General features: G+C 55.1%; 1 protein-coding gene across 1 annotated transcript in view; it reads right to left on the bottom strand.

Moving 5' to 3' along the window:
- Nucleotides 1-752: 752 nt before the first annotated feature.
- Nucleotides 753-16,224, bottom strand: part of LOC311202958 (class I histocompatibility antigen, F10 alpha chain-like) — a gene marked incomplete at its 3' end in the record, with an annotated part of 174,225 nt that continues 158,753 nt past the window's right edge. The window contains exons 5-6 of the mRNA XM_084277600.1: nucleotides 1,844-1,945; nucleotides 753-760 (exon numbers count right to left, since the gene is read on the bottom strand). Coding sequence (XP_084133726.1) covers nucleotides 753-760; nucleotides 1,844-1,945 — 110 coding nt within the window. The remainder of the gene's footprint in view (nucleotides 761-1,843; nucleotides 1,946-16,224) is intronic.

The raw sequence follows: 16,224 nt of genomic DNA, 5'->3' as shown, positions 1-16,224 counted from the left end.
CCAGCAGCAGGCAATGTCCTGCTACTTCCCAGGAAGCCAGGCCTCAGTACAAACAGGGCTTGATACAGAAGAGAAATATAGTAAATAACAAACATCCCCTGTGCTTCCTCTTTTCCCTCAGCTTTTATGGGCAAGCAGATGTCACAGGGTTTGGAATATCACTTTGGTTGGTTGAGGTCAGCTGTCCTGGTTGTGTCCCCTCCTAAGGTCTTACCCACCCGCAGCCTACAAGGGAGGGGGATGTTGGAGAGACAGCCTGGATCCTGGCCAGCCCCACTCCCCAGCAGCCAAATCCCTGGGCTGGTACCAAAACCCAGGGCTGCTGGGGGGTAAATGAACTCCACCCCAGCCAGAACCAACACAGTCCTAAACATGGCACCACGCTGGGCTGCTGGGAAGAAACCCAGCACTAGCCAAGGGAAAAGCTGCACAGCCCTCGACCCAAGGCTGCAAGAGCAGCCCAGTCACAGGGAGAGGCGGCACAGCCTGCTGGAGGGTGGGAGGCATTTGATGCATGTACACACACAGAATAAATCCCTTTCAACCTCAAAATTAAAAGACTGGTAACAGCTGAGCTGCTCAATTATCAAAGATTTGCAAACAAAGTGTTTTCCCAGCCAGCAGAGCCACCAGCGCAGCAGTGTGGGCAGGCGCAGCATCATCAGCTCTCTGCATCAGCACCTTGGCATGCAGTCGGTGGGAGCACAGGGGGCCACATCCAGCCCCCCAGGTCCTTCCGGGTGCAGTTAGGCTTAGATCACTGCAAAGATGGAAGAAACAGTGTCACCCAGGGCCACCTCCCTGTCTCCAACCCTCTGCTCTGGGGGGTCTCCGCATCCCCCTCCCCAGCTCGAGGTTCTCAGGCCATGGGTTCCACAGGGGAGCACAGAGAGCTGGGGCTGCCCCATCCACCCCCGCCCTGGTCCCACAGTGTACAGCTGGACGAGCTGGAAGGCTCCCTGTTGCCACGACGAGAGGGAAGATGCTGCCAATCAATGTGATTGATAAAGCACTTCAACTTTATAGTGAGCACACACTTCCTGTGATACCATTCCTACCACGTGTTGTACTTGTTGTATTCTAATTGGCTCTTAACTAAAGGTGACATTTACACACTCCACCCATCTTGCAGCCTGGGAATCGTGTCTCTTTCTCAGTCCCCGGAACACTGACTCCTTATCACACCTCCTGCTCCCACACCTTGTGCCCATGCTGTGTGACACACAAGAATACGCTGACCGATCGGTGACCCTTCTGTTCTCACCAAGAGGCCGTGGGGCCTGGCCTCACTCAGCTGCACAGGCGACTGTTGGACAGCGGCTCCATAGGCTCATGGCCTTGCTGCTCAAGCCATTCTGCAACACCCTGTCACTGCCAGTGCCTGTGGGGGAGAAAGAGCCGTGATCTGCAAGCCCTGTGCTCACTGTGGGCTCAGTGCATGCGCCAGGGGCTGGCCCAGAAGCTGTGGCCATGCTGCAGCCACTGGGAGAGGAGGATGGCACTGCGAGCACCAGAAGGGGGACACAACCTCTTCCATACATCCCTGCTAGAGGGATATAAAGAGGGGTGGCACAGTGAGTGTTGGGATGGGAAAATGCCAAGAGCAGACAGAAACCAGAGCCATGAGACTGCCCTGGCACTGGGCAATGGCTGGAGCCAGACCTGATCCTGGCACTCACTTTGTGTCTTGCCACAGCCCTTCTTCCTTGCAGAGAGAAAGAGGCATCAGCATCCACCGTGCTTCACCATCAGTCTCAGGGCTTCCCCAGAGTGCTGCAGCTCATGCCCACAGCCCCTGCCAGCCCCATGGCCTCTGCCTTCCTCCCACACCCTGGGGCTTTACCTGGTCTACACTTCCAGTTGACAAAGAAGCCAATGATGGCGATGACAGCCAGGATGGCAACGACCACCCACAGCATCATGGCCAACAGATTGGACTCCAGCTCTGGGGATAAGCAGGGAGGTGAAAAGGAGAAGGGGAACCCCCACAGCCCACCCCTCCACATGCCCAAGGCCACCAGACTCACCCCACACAAAGACCCCCGGCTCGCCCAGGCTGGCGTGCTCCACACGGCACTGGTCCTGCTCCCCAGGAGGGGCCTCGATGGACACCCAGGTGTAGTAGGTGCCGTCGCTGTTGGGCACGATGCTGCCCCGCTGGGTGTCCTGGTCCCTGACCTCACCGTCCTTCAGCCAGCTGATGGTGATGGGCCGTGGGTAGAAGCCATAAGCGCGGCAGTGCAAGGTCAGGATCCCCTGGGTCTCCTTCTCCAACACTCGGACCATGGGGGGCTCTGGGGAGGGGGTGGCAGTGAGGGCTGGCACACACATCCACGCTGGCCCCTCCCCAGGTTCCCCATCTCCCCTCACCTTTCCTCTCCAGCACAGCCTGCCCATAGCTAATGTATTGCCTCAGCCACTCAGGGCAGGTGTTCTCCAGGTAGTCCTTCATGTGCTTAATGGCAGTCCTGTCTGCCTCCCAGTTCCTCTTGGTCATTTGTGCTGCTGCATCTGCCGCAGTGAACGTCATCGTGTCCGTGTCGAAGGCAATGAAGTCCCTCCCATCACAGGCATACTGATCATACCCCCTGGTGCTACCATCTTCCAGGAGGTCACAGCCGTACATGTGCTGCAGTGTGTGAGCCCTTGAAACACAACCAAGGTGATGGGGCTGAGGGGCTATTGCATCCCTGGGCCTTCAGTGGGGCAAGGCATCACTGGCAGCACTCCCTTTTCCAGCCCTGTGTGAAGCCCAGGTGGATTGGGCATCAGCAAGAGTGGTGCCCCTTTCCCTGCCCAGGGCCCACAGGACTCAGGGTGTCACATAAAGCTGTGACACAGATCCCTTGCACCCACGGAGTCTCTGGGGTGCTCCCAGCCCCACAGCACCCTGCGACAGCAACTGGCTGAGTCAGAGTCCTGAATGCTTGGGGAGAAGGGTTAGGAGGTGGGATGGGTTGGGGGAGCCCCTCTGCCTCTATGTTTAGTGGTACAAATCATAGAAACTCCTGAGTTGTAAGGAACCCATAAGCATCACCAGGTCCAAGTCCTGTCCCCACACAGGGCCAACCCTGTCAGAGCATGGGACTGAGGGCATTGTCCAGATGCTTCTTGACCTCAGGCAAGCTCGAGGCTGTGACCCCTTCCCTTGAGAGCCTGTTCCAGTTCCCAACCATCCTCTCAGTACAGAACCTCTTCCTAACATCCAACCTAAACCTGCTTTGTCACAGCTTCATGTAATTCCCTTGGGTTCTATCATAGCCAAAGAGAGGAGATCAGTGCCTGACCCTTCACTCCCCCTTGTCAGGAAGCCACAAAGGACCATGAGGTCTCCCCTCAGCCTCCTCTTCTCCAGGCTGAACAAACCAAGGGACTTCAGTCTCTCCTCCTAAGACTTCCCCTCCAAACCCTTCCCCATCCTCGTTGCCCTCTTCTGGACACTCTCCAATAGTTTTGTATCTCTCTTTTACTGTGGCACCCAAAACTACACCCAGTACTCAAGGTGAGGCCACACCAGTGCAGTGCAGAGCAGGACAGTCCCCTCCCTGAACTGGCTGGCCACGCTGTGCTTGATGGATCCCGGGATAAGCTTGGCTCTCCTGGCTGCCTGGGCTCACTGCTGGCTCCTGGGTAACTTGCTGTCAACCATGATCCCCAGATCCCTCTCAGCATGGCTGGCCTCCATCGGAAGTACCAGAGGAAGGGGGAGGGACTGGGTTACTGGGTGGGAGCGTCTCCATGGGGATGGTGAGGTGTGGGACTTGGCCACCAGTCCTGGGATGAGGTTCTGGGCAGTGGGGGGAGCGGTGGGGGGAAAATGTGCTGGGTGGGGCACCCAGAAGCCTCTCCAGGTCTTGGGCAAAGGATCCTAAGGACCGTGTGGCTGGGACAGACAGCTGATATCCTTTGCACTGGGGGACAGGGGGCTGGGGGTCCTGTGACAATTGCACTGGAGAGGGAAGGGTCAGCACAGGCCAGGGCAGGGTCTTCTTGGGGATGGGAGCTCTTCCATCCCATAGAGCACGATCCCAGCCCACACTCACCCCCACTCTGGTTGTAGCGGCTCTGCAGTGTGTCCAGGTTCACTGTGGAAATCTCCTGATTTATCTGCTCAATCTGGGTCTGCTGGTCCCAGTACTGCTGGTCCAGATTGGCCGCCATCCAGTCTGCCCGGGGCACCGCCCTCCCCTTCTCGCTGTCGTAGCGCACAATGAGGTTCCCGTCCACGTACCCCATGGACACAAACTGGGGTACTCCTGGGATGGGCTCTGACACCGCAATGTCAAAGTAGTGCAGGGAGTGGAGCTCTGTGGGGACACAGGAGATGGTAACGGTTGGGAGCTCAGGGTGCCCAAGGTGAGGGGCTCCAAGGGTGCACAGTGAGGTTGGGTGGGGGTTCCAGAGAGCAGATCAAAGGGTGGGGGGGACAGCTGCAGGGGAAATGTGACTTGTGGGGGGGTGATGAGGGAGCAAGGTGCGTCCATGAGTGTGTCCTGCTTCCTGGGATGGGAGAGCCAGGGGTCCCCAGTGTCAATGAAAAGGGGGCCTGAGGTACCCAGGAAGGGCGATCCATGGGGTCCAGGAGAAGTAGATCCGAGGAAGGTTCCGAATGGGAGTGGAGGAAGGGACTGTTCTGAGGAGGATCAAGGATTTCACTGCCTGAGGAATGGAGCACTGGTGTCAGCAAAGGGGGTGCAGGGGATTCCCGCACCCAGAATATCACCCAGGTCCCCGCCCATACTCACCACACGCCGACCTGCGGAAATGCCCCAGCAGCAGCAGATGCAGCCCCAGCACCCAGCCTGACCTCATCACTCTGATCCGGGTCTGCTACTGAAAGGGTTAATCAAACCCAGCACACAACAAATCATGCTGCAAGCCCCGCCTCCTGCTGCCTCTGCCACCCACCAGCCAGTGAGAGCTCCAACAGTGTCTCACTTCTTCCCTGAGACGGCCAAGGGGCACCCAGCCTTCAGCCACTCTGACCCCTCCTCAGGGCCCCAGAGTCCCCCCCGGCCCCTTTTTGCCCTTACCCTGCAGCCTGGGATCACCCCTGGGCTCCACAAATCGCATTTCTTCCCCCCCAACCTGGCACTGCTCTCATCCTCTTCCCTTGGGGCACCCAAACACCCCCAGAACTGCCTGTCCTGGGGGAAACCAGACATCTGGTGCCCCATGTCTCCCCCCACCAAGCTCTAACACCCTGGGAGTTTGTGGGTGAAACAGATGGGACAATGGTAAAATCCTCCTGGGGAGGTGCCCCTTGCCACCACTGTCCCTTGAACCTGGTGCCTCTCATGCCCTGGGTCACTTGTGCCCACCATAGCCTGTGCCCAGCATGCCTCAGGCCTGGCAGTGCTCCTGCCTGATGCTGCTTCTACTGCATCTCCTGCACAGCTCCATCAACTTATCAGTTCAAACCAGCAAAACCACCTTCCAGAAGGATCTGGACTATCTTCTGCCCTCTCTCAGAGAATTCCTCTGCTCTCCTGCCCAATATGATGATGTCATCAGCATCCTGCAGGTGCTCTGGGGCTTTACCCATTCCAGTGCAGTCGGGATCAGCCCATGGCAGATGGTGGGGCTGTTTCCACCCCTGGGACAGTCGATTCCAGGTGGACTGGGCACCCTCCCAGGGACAACAAACTGTGCCCTGCTCTCTGCTGGCAAAGGCATCCAGAAAAATGCAGTAGTGATATCAACTGGGGCGTCCCACTGCGCTGCCTCTGACTCCAGTTCCTGCTGGAGCTCCAGCATGTCCAGCACAGCAGCGCTCGTGGGCAGTGTGACTCCATCCAGCCCACGACAGCCTGCTGTCAGCCTCCACTCTCCACTGGACTTCACACTGTTCTTAACAGAGGAAGCTCTCTGTGCCCACACACATCAAGGGTCCAAGTCCAAGACAGTGCAGAACGTCCTGTGCCCACCTGAGCAGGGGGTACCCAGGCTGGGTCTCATCTCGCCAGTATCCAGGGCCGAGCACCCAGAGCCCAGGGGGACAGGAGGGCAGGGCTGCTGGCCATCCATCCCAGAGCTGGCTCGGTGGGCACAGCTCCTGCAGTGCTCGGCAGGGCCCCAGCCACGGGACACAGGGAAAGCTGGGAACTCCAAGCGGGTCGGTGCGGTGTGATACGAGGAGGACACGGGCACAGCCCAGTGCCTGGATACTCCCCACTTCTGGTGCAGGGGCTGAGCCTGTCCCAGGGTCAGACTGTTCCTCCCAGGGAGGATGAGTGCAGCTGGGCAAAGCAGCTCCTGCCAGGACGCTGCCCAGAAGGGCTCCCGACTCCCACTGACTCGGCACGGCTGAGCCACAGCGGGTAGTGGGGAGTCACAAGCACCAGTTTGCAATGGGCAGCAGGGGAAAGGAGGGGGGACACGGGGAGCACTGAGGGCTCGTGGAACCTAAACCTAGAGAAACACACCCCACAGCCTTCCACACACACATCCCCACTGTTACCCACATCCTCAACGTACACCAAACGCACAGCAGCAACACACACCAGAGCAGCAAGAGCCCGTCCTCAAGGTGGGCACAGGGGAAGGACAAGGGCTGGAGGGACAAACACAATGAGTGTTATGACTCAGCAAAGCTGCAGTCACCTTTGGGCAGAGGCAGGAGCTGCTGGTAGAAATGGAATGTTTCAAAAGGGACCTTTCATTTCCCGTGCAGCAGATCTGTGCTCTGAGGCTCAGTTTCAGTTTGTGTAAAACCTAGTTTAAAACCACCTTCTATGTTCAAGAACCACTCTCTTTGTGGTTTTTCTTGGTTTTGTGGTTTTTTTTTCCTGTCTAACTGTCCTGCCCTGTTGTGTGAGGTTCTGTGACAGTTGCTAATTCCTTACAATTAGAGTTAATGCCAGTCTTGCAGTGTGTGTAGTGCTGTGTTTGGGATTTTGGGTGTTGGTGCCACCCTGATGGTTTAATCCATACAATCATAGAATCATAGAATGTCCTTTTTAAAGCCATGCAATTCTTTTGTCCCTTTCATAGAATCATAGAATGGCCTGGGTTGGAAGGGACCCCAAGGATCAGAGAGCTCCAACCCCCCTGACACAAGCAGGGGCCACCACCTCAGGCCTGGATCTACACAAGGTTGCCCAGGGCCCCATCCAACCTGGCCTCGAACACTTCCAGGGACGGGGCATCCACTACCTCTCTGGGCAGGCTGTTCCAGCACCTCACCACTCTCTCTGTAAAAAACTTCCCCCTAATATCTAATCTAAACCTTCCTTCCTTTAGTTTTAATCCATTCCCCCTTGTCCTGCCATTGTCTATCCTTTTAAACATTTGAATCCCCTCCTGTTTATAAGCTCCCTTCAGGGACTGGAAGGCTGCAATGAGGGCCCCCCGCAGCCTTCTCTTCTCCAGGCTGAACCAGCCCAGCTCCCTCAGCCTTTCTTTATAGGGGAGCTGATCCAGCCCTCTGATCATCTTCGTGGCTCCTCTGAACCCTCTCCAACAGTTCCACATCTTTCTTGTATTGGGGCCCCAGCTCTGGACACAGGACTCCAGATGGGGCCTCACGAGTGCAGAGTAGAGAGGGACAATCCCCTCCCTGTCCCTGCTGGCCACTCCTCTTCTGATGGAGCCCAGGATACCATTGGCCTTCCAAGCTGCAAGAGCCACTGCTGGCTCATGATAAGTTTCTCATTCACCACAATCCCCAAGTCCTTCTCAGCAGGGCTACTCTCAAGAAGCTCTTCTCCCAGTCTGTATCTGTGTCTGGGATTCTTCCAGCCCAAGTGCAACACCTGACACTTGACAGTGTTGAATCTCATTAGGTTCACCCAGTTCCACCTTTCCAGCCTGTCAAGATCCCTCTGGATGGCTTCCTTTCCTTCTGGGGTGTCGACCACACCACTCAGCTTGGTGTCATCCGCAAACTTGCTGAGGGTGCACTCAATTCCATCATCGATGTCATTGATAAAGATGTTAAAGAGCACCGGTCCCAAGACAGACCCCTGGGGGACACCGCTTGTCACCGGCCTCCACCTGGACACAGACCCATTGACCACCACCCTTTGTCTATATTCTGTCAACCAGTTTCTTATCCACTGGATGCTCCACCCATTAAATCCACATCTCTCCAATTTAGAGATAAGGATGTGGTTGGGCACTGTGTCAAAGGCCTTGCACAAGTCCAGGTAGATGACCTCTGTCCTGTCCCTTTGTGCCACAGGACACCCTACATATTTTCTGGAAGAGTTAGGGCTTCTTGAGCAAAGATGGGTTGTTGCAGGTGCTGCCTTGAGATACTGAATGTCAGCAGATCAGTCTTGCTGTGCCAGGACGTCTGGGAAGAGATCTGGGGCTGTTGGGCATCAATGGTCTGTGTTTCTGCACAAGTTGGGGTGGGTTTGGTGGCCAGTCCTGCAGCCCTGTTGGGACCTATGATGGTTCTGCTATTGGATGTGTTCATTGCCTTTGAGCTGAGGGCACACCTACCTGACTGTTGTGGTTTGCATGGCAAGGTGTTAGGGGTGGGGATGGGGACTGTAGGAGTTGACTTCTGCAAGAAACTCCTAGAAGCTTCTCCAGGTCCCACAGAGCCAGTACCAGCCAGCTCAAGGACAGACCCACTGCTGACCAATGTCAAACCAATCAGTGACAGTGATAGTGCCTCTGTGATAACATATTTAAGAAGGATGCAGTGACTCAGTGGGATGCCCACACTGGAGCCAGCTTGATGTTTGGTGACAGCAATGGCTGAACATACTCCTGGGCTGCCAGACAGCCAGGGTATCATGGCTATTCCTGTCCTGTGGCACTGCACAGGCTGGAACTCCAGCATCACCTTGAGTCAAAGGGACAGTAACCTGTGGATGAGTCCCCAGAATAGCAAGGCACCTCAAAGTGTCCATGGCCAGGAATAAGTGCCCCACAAAGCGTCTGCCCTTCTGCAGCAGAAGAGAAAACTCCTGAAGGCCACAATGTTCCCTTCTCCCCAAGACCTCTGGGCTTCTTTTTCCTTCCTTCTTCTCCTTTATTTTTCTTTGAACTGATGGTCTGCTGCATTTTTCCTTCATTGTCCTGAACCCCTAAATGTACTAAAACCACCACTGTGAAAGAGATGGACTCAGTGGACCTGGCTCAGGTGGACAATTTGCCAGGGTCTGGTCAGGGCTGTGCTCATTGCCTCAGCAACAATGGTCATACATGAGAACATCAGCCCATTTTGGGAAGGAAACATCTTCTAAAAGTGCTGAAACTCTCCTAATGCTATTCTCCAGCACAAACTGCTGTGAGAGGCACAGGGTGAATCACATTCCACCTATGGACAGTAAATCTGCAACTGACACTGGCTTAACGGTTGTTGAGGTTTTAGTCAGCCTGGTGCATCCAGCAGCTCATGACCACAGGGGGTTTGAATATTACTTTCATTTAGGTGCACTAACGGGTTTGCAATAAAACCTGGTGAGGAACAGTGGGACAGAGTAGGGGACTGCACCAGGGACCCATGCACAGTCCTGTCCTGCCATTGAGCACTGGTTTCTTCCACCATTGGGGTGCTTGGTCATGGGGTTTGGGGATTTCAGAGCCTTTTTTGGGGGCAGGTGCAACCCCTCTTTGCCATCCCCTCTTGGGCAGGTGTAATCCCCATTGCCCACCTCTGCCTCCCTTACCCTCCCTTCTCTCCAGCACGGATGCAGATGTGGCTCCTGGTGAGCCCCAGAGGCCTCCTGAGGTATTGTGTGACTCTCCATGTGTTCCTGCAGGAAGGGATCCTGCAGGGCTGGAGGGGGCTTTTTCCTGCTCCAGGTGAGAGATGTGGGACAGGAAGCTGCCGTGGGGCAGGGGAAGCCGAGGGAGCTGAGCCCCGCATGGGTTACACTTTCCTTTGGGCTCTTTACACTGTACATCCCTTGCCATGGGTTCCCCTCCCATCCTTTGAAAATCATTAAGTTCAACCAATCACATCCTAAGCTAAACCAGATCCCTAAGTACCTCATCTACCCTTTTTTTAAACTCATCCAGGGATGGTGACTCAATCCCCTCCCTGGGCAGCCTGTTCCAGCCCTGACAACTCTTTCAGTAAAAAATGTTTTTCTAATATCCAATCTAAACCTGCCCTGGCACAGCTGGAGGCCATTTCCCCTTGTCCTATCTTCTGTCACCCGGCTGAAGAGACCATCGCCCACCTCTCTGCGACCTCCCTTCAGGTAGTTGTAGGTGGTGATAAGGTCTCCCCTCAGCCTCCTCTTCTCCAAACTCAACAGCCCCAGCTCCCTCAGCTGTTCCTCATATGATTTGCCCTCCATCCCCTTCCCCAGCCTGGTTGCCCTTCTCTGGACTCTACACTTGGTCTTGTTAAACTTCATCCCGTTGTTCTCAGCCCATCGGTCCAGTCTGTTCAGATCCCTCTGAAGAGCCTCCCTACCCTCAGGCAGATCAACACTTCCTCCCAGCTCAGTGTCATCTGCAAACCTACTGAGGGAGCATCCAATCCCTTCATCCAGGTCATTGATAAAGATGTTGAACAGAACTGGACCCAGGACTGAGCCCTGGGGGATGCCACTCGTGACCGGCCTCCAGCTGGATTTGGTTCCATTCACCACCGCCCTTTGGGCCATCCATCCAGCCAGTTTTTAACCCAGCTGAGGGTCCACCTGTCCAGGCCAGTGGCAGCCAGTTTCTCAGTCAGAATGCTGCGAGAAACCTTGCAAAGGCTTTACTGAAGTCCAGGTAGACACATCCACAGCCTTCCCCTCATCCATTAAGCAGGTCACCTTGTCATAGAAGGTGATCAGGGTAGTTTGACAGGATCTACCTTTTGTAAACCCATGTTGACTGGACCTGATCCCCTGGCCATCATGTGTGTGCTGCATGACAGCTCCCAAGATGACCCTCTCCATGATCTTCCCTGGGACTGAGGTCAGACTGACAGGCCTGGAGTTCCCTGGAACCCTCCTTCCGACCCTTCTTATATGTGGGTGTAACATCTGCCAGCCTCCAGTCAAGAGGAACTTCCCCAGTCTGCCAGGATTGCTGGTAGATCATGGAAAGGGGTTTGGCAAGCACATCTGCCACCTCTCTCAGCACCCTTGGGTGGATCCCATCTGGCCTCATTGATTTGTAGGTATCTAATTGGCCAAGTAGGTCACTAATCATTTCTTCTTGGATCATGGGAGCTTTGTTCTGCTCTCTCTCCCTGTCAGCCAGTTCCTGAGGATGAATACTCAGGGAACATCCAACTTTACTATTAAGATTGAGATAAAGAAGGAATTAAGGACCTCAGCCTTCTCCTCATCCTTTGTCACTAATGTTCCCCCTGCATCCAATAAGGGCTGGAGTTTCTCCTTGACCCTCCTCTTACTGTTAATATGTCTATAGAAGGACTTTTTACTATCCTTCACAGAACTGGCCAGTTTGAGTTCCAGTTCAGCTTTAGCCCTTCTGACTTTCTCCCTACATGATCTCACTAAATTCCTATAGTCATCCCAAGACACCTGCCCCTTCTTCCAAAGCCCATATTTTTCCCTCTTTTCCCGAATATCTTCCCAAATCTCTACTCAGCCAAGCTGGCTTCCTTCCTCACTGACTCCTCTTCTAACAGACTGGGACAGCCTGTTCTTGTGCTGCCAAGATTTCCTTCTTGAGGAGCATCCAGCCCTCTTGGACTCCTTTGCCCTCAAGGGCTGCCTCCCATGGAATCTTAGCGAGCAGCTTTCTGAAAAGTCCAAAGTCAGCCCTGTGGAAGTCTAAGGCGGCTGTTTTGCTGTCTCCCTTCCTTACTTCTCCTAGTACTAAGACTTCTCCTAATACTAACTAGGAGAACTAAGTCATTCCTCTGGAAAGCAAAATCAAAAAGCAACAAGTGATCAGAGGGAACAACCACTCACCCCATGGCTGATACTGCAGGAGCAGCCAGAAATCAGGGTTATTCCCCAATTCCTTCTTTCTGGAGAGTGGGACAAGACCTCCAGGAATGGTTCCCTGCCAGCCAATCCCACCATCAGCCTCTCTAGATTTCAGCATGAATATCAGGAACACCCCAAAAAACAAGTCCTTCCCGGTGGCTCCTGGGAAGGTTTTGCTGGGGGAAGGGGCCAGAAGGACCCACCCAGCTCTCTGGACAGCAGCGCTGAAAAGCAAAGCTGGAGGAAGAGGAGTTAAGTAGAGCAGCTTGCCTTCTCAGCAGGAACAGCTCCAGAGGGTCTCTGGGACCTTCCCACCAGCCAGATGCTCTGGCTGTGCTCCCTGTCCTCCAGCCCACACCCTACTGTGTCCTTGTCCCCTTTCATCCTTATCCAAACTGATTTTTGATGACGGCAGCACGTCCCTTGGGGGCAAACGTACCTTTCCTTCTCCAGACATAAGCTACAAGGCGAAGGAGTCCAACAAGAGAGCACAAGGAGCACACCCAGAGCGGCCATCCAGGGACGGGCATCGTGGAAAAAGGGAGCTGAGAAACAAACAGATCCACAGGGAAAGGGACCAATTTACACTCGCATCTGTGGGGAGAAGGACCAAGAGACCCCGCACCCCACACCCCCATGTAGCCCTTGTCCTTCGAGCCCTGGCCTCAAGGGGACAGAGTCCTCTCATGCCCTCACATCCCCACACTGCACCCCAAGCCCAGCCCAAAGCTGCTCCAAGCAAGGCAGCCACCCCCCGCCCTGCTCGGGCGCCACAGGGGCTGGCTGCAGCCGTCGCACTGGAGATGGGCAGGGACACCTCCTGCTCCTGGTCCAGGTGGCGGTTCCTGACCACACAGGACCAGTTCACCTCTCTGGTCCCCGTCACCACGATGATGTCTTCAGTGTCAAACAGGCCCCTGGCATCCTTTCCCTGCTCAGGACTTTCCTCTTCTGCAGCCGCTAAAGCTGCTTTGATACAAAGAGGCTTTCGCACATGGAGCCCAGTGCCTAAACCCAGCTCATGGTTTTAAAGGTCCCTTCCAACCTAATGCAGCCTGTGAATCCTCAGACCTGGAGCAGCCCTGGGTATGTCTCCACCCCCAAGTGTCAGGAGAGGGCAGTGTGAGCCCAGAAGAGCTGCTGAGCACCAGCTCCCAGGCAGCACTGGCAGATCGCCTCCCTGAAGAGCATCCTCCTGCCCCGGCTGGGATGCTTGGAGCACCTGAATGGGTATCTGAGGGCTGTTGGGTGCTGAGGAACTACCAGTGCTGGGGCATATGCTCCTCCTGCCTGGGGACAAAACGGGAGGGGAGGTGGAGTGCTACAAGGAGAATGGACATGGCAGGGGCACAGGGGACATGACATGAGGGACACGGGAGGGACACGGGACTGGGGAGACATGGGAGGGAAAGAAAAAGGAGAGAGGTGCTGCTGGAGCTTGTACTAACACCTTCATGGTTGGGAATGTGAAGGTTGGGGGCATCATGGGCTGCAGTGACCATGAGAGGGAATAGTTCAGGATGCTGCCTGGAAGGAGCAGGGCAATGAGTAGGATTACAACCCTAGACTGGAGGAGAATTAACTTTGGCCTCTTCAAAGACCACTTTGGGAGAAACCCGTCAGTTCAGGCTCTAGAAGGTAGAGGGGCCCAAGGGAGCTGGTCAGTATTCAAGCATCACTTCCTCTGAGCTCAAGATTGTTGCATCCTGAAGACAAGGAAATCAAGCCAAGTAGGCAGGAGACCTTCATGGATGAGCAAGGAACCCCCAGAAAAGCATCAAGAAGAAAGCTGCAGCATGTGGAAAGAGGGAGTGGCCACTTGGGAGGACTATAGGGATGTAGTCAGAGAATGTATGAACAAGCAGCAAGGAATGCTAAGGCCCACTTGGAATTGAAGTGGCAAAGGATGTTCAGGAGAACAAGAAGGGCTTCTTCAGATGAATCAGCAGCAAAAGGAAGACTGCAAGAGCAGCAATTATAGTTCAGAGGTGAGTCTCTGCTTTAGTCAGTGACCGTTTGCCCACATGACCTTGAAGTACCCACCTACATGGCTTCAGAGTAAGAAAGCTCCTTCCAGTTCCTGGCTTGTTCAGCTTGGAGCAGGCCCTGGGGAGACCTTCAAGCACCTTTAGATTATATATTGGGAAGACTTCTTCCCTCTGAGCGTGGTGGGACACTGTCCCAGGCTGCCCAGCTTGGTGGTAGAGGCCCCATCCCTGGAGACACTCAAAGTCAGGGTGGATGAAGCTCTGAGTAACCTGATCGAATTACAGGTTCTTTGACCTAGATGACCCCCAGAGGTCCGTCCAACCCAATGCCTTCTTTGATTCTGTTATTCTCTGACTCGCATCTCAGGGCTGGAGGAGCCCCAGGACGTCTCCAGCCCAAGTGTCAGGGGAGGGCAGTGTGAGACCAGAAGAGTCACTGAGCCCCAGCTCCCAGGCAGGACCAGCAGAGCATCCTCCTGCCCAGGCTGGGATGCTTGGAGCACCTGAACATGTGTCTGAGGGATGTTGGGTGCTGAGGACCTACCAGTGCTGGGGCAGCTGCTCCTCCTGCAGCCCCAGCCCCAGCCCCCAGCCCCAATCCCCGGGCACCAGCCCAAAGCCCAGGCCTAGCCCCCCCAGCCAGCCCCAGGACCAGGCCCAAACCTAAGCCCTGCCCCTGGCCCAGGCCCAGGCTCAGGTCCAGCCCCAGGACCAGCCCTAAACCTAGCTCCAGGCCTAGCTATAAGCCCAGGCCAAACCCCAGGCCCAGCCCCCAGCTCTAGCCTCAGGCCCAGGCCTAGACCTAAGCCCTGCTCCTGGCCCAGGCCTAGGCCCTACCATCAGGGAACCAGGCCCCTGGGGAACCACACCCCATCCCCAGGCAACCAGGCGCAGGCTCCATCCTCAGGCCAGAAGGATCAGGCCACAGACCCCATCCCTAGGACCATCCTCAGGCCCCATACCCAGACCCAGCCCCAAAATAGAAGCCAAATAAATAAAATTAAAACCAAAGAATTAATGAAAAAAACAAAACAAACCCAAAGGAAGAACTTCAAAACCTGAATTTGGACATGAAGAATTTTTTAAAGCAAAGGAAGGAAAACTCAGCGCCCCAATGTTCCCCCTGCAGTAAGCCCCACCCCTGAGGTCAGACCTCCCCTCATCAGCAGGACCCCCTTCCCCATATCTGCTCAGGGTCCGAGGGTTCCCCCTGCCTGACACCTCCCCCCTGGCTCCCCTACCTACGCCACTCACATCAGGGGAATGTCTCTGGGAGACTGAAGGCACACGTTGCCCATTGGGGTCTGGGACTTCGCTTTAGGGGGTTCCTGATGATTGGGCTGAGCTCCAGAGAGCCTGGGTGTGCTGGTGGGGGATTGGCTGACAGGGAGCCATTCCCAGTGGTCTTGTCCTACTCCCCAAAAGGATGGAGTTGGGGAACAACCCTGATTTCTGGCTGTCCCCGCAGGATCAGCCATGGGGTGAGTAGTTGTTCCTTCTAATCACTCATCACTTTATGACTTTGCTTTCAGAGGAACAAGTTGCAGCATTGCATGAGTTTCCATGAGCTCTGGCATGGTACGGGGTCCTGTCCCAGGAACTCTGTGCTCAGCCCTTTCTGTCCTCTCCATCTCAGTATCCCCGGGTCTGGGATCCCAAGGCCATGTGCCCGGGAGGCTAAAGCTCACCAAAAGGACCTGTAATGAAGAGCATTAAATGAAGCCCACCAAGATATTATTGGGGTGGGGTAAGTGGCTGGTGGATAATGAGGATAATAAAGGACGAGTTAACCATTCCTTGGAAACCCTGTCAATATGCATGTAGCATGAATATGTCTTGGATAAAAGCTGTGTCACTGACCCTTTACCGCATGCACATTTGGAGGAGTGATCCCCCGTTCACCCAGCGCTGCAATAAAGAATATCTGCTTCATGGTCACCAGGGATATTGAGTCTTGATTGCAGCTTTTCATGACATCACTTCTTCCCATGAGACCGAGCTGGATCATTGCTGTGCTGGGGCCGGCTCTGGGATGGGATCACTCAGAGGAAGGAGATGTCCTGTCTCTTGCCCTGTGGGGCAGATCCTGGCCCAAGAGTGGTGAAAACTGCCCAGGGCTGAGCAGGGGGGCAGGAGAACCTCCCTCAACCTGCAGGCCACACATTTCTCAAGCTCTGTCCTTGATGCTCTGGCTTCTCCTGTCCCCTGCAGATGTTGGTGACCCTGGATCCCAACACCCTGGATCCTGGATCCCCAGTAGCAGAATGAGGCCCCCACGGTTCAGTGGTAGACAGCTTTGTGGTTGGACTCGATGATTTCAAGGGTCTTTTCCAATCTGTTCAGTGTGGTCTGCCCAGCACCCCACGTCCATGTGA

Source organism: Gallinula chloropus (genome assembly GCF_964237585.1).
Source record: "Gallinula chloropus genome assembly, chromosome: 32".
Taxonomy (NCBI): Eukaryota; Metazoa; Chordata; class Aves; order Gruiformes; family Rallidae; genus Gallinula; species Gallinula chloropus.
This window is presented reverse-complemented; position numbering and strand designations above follow the sequence as displayed.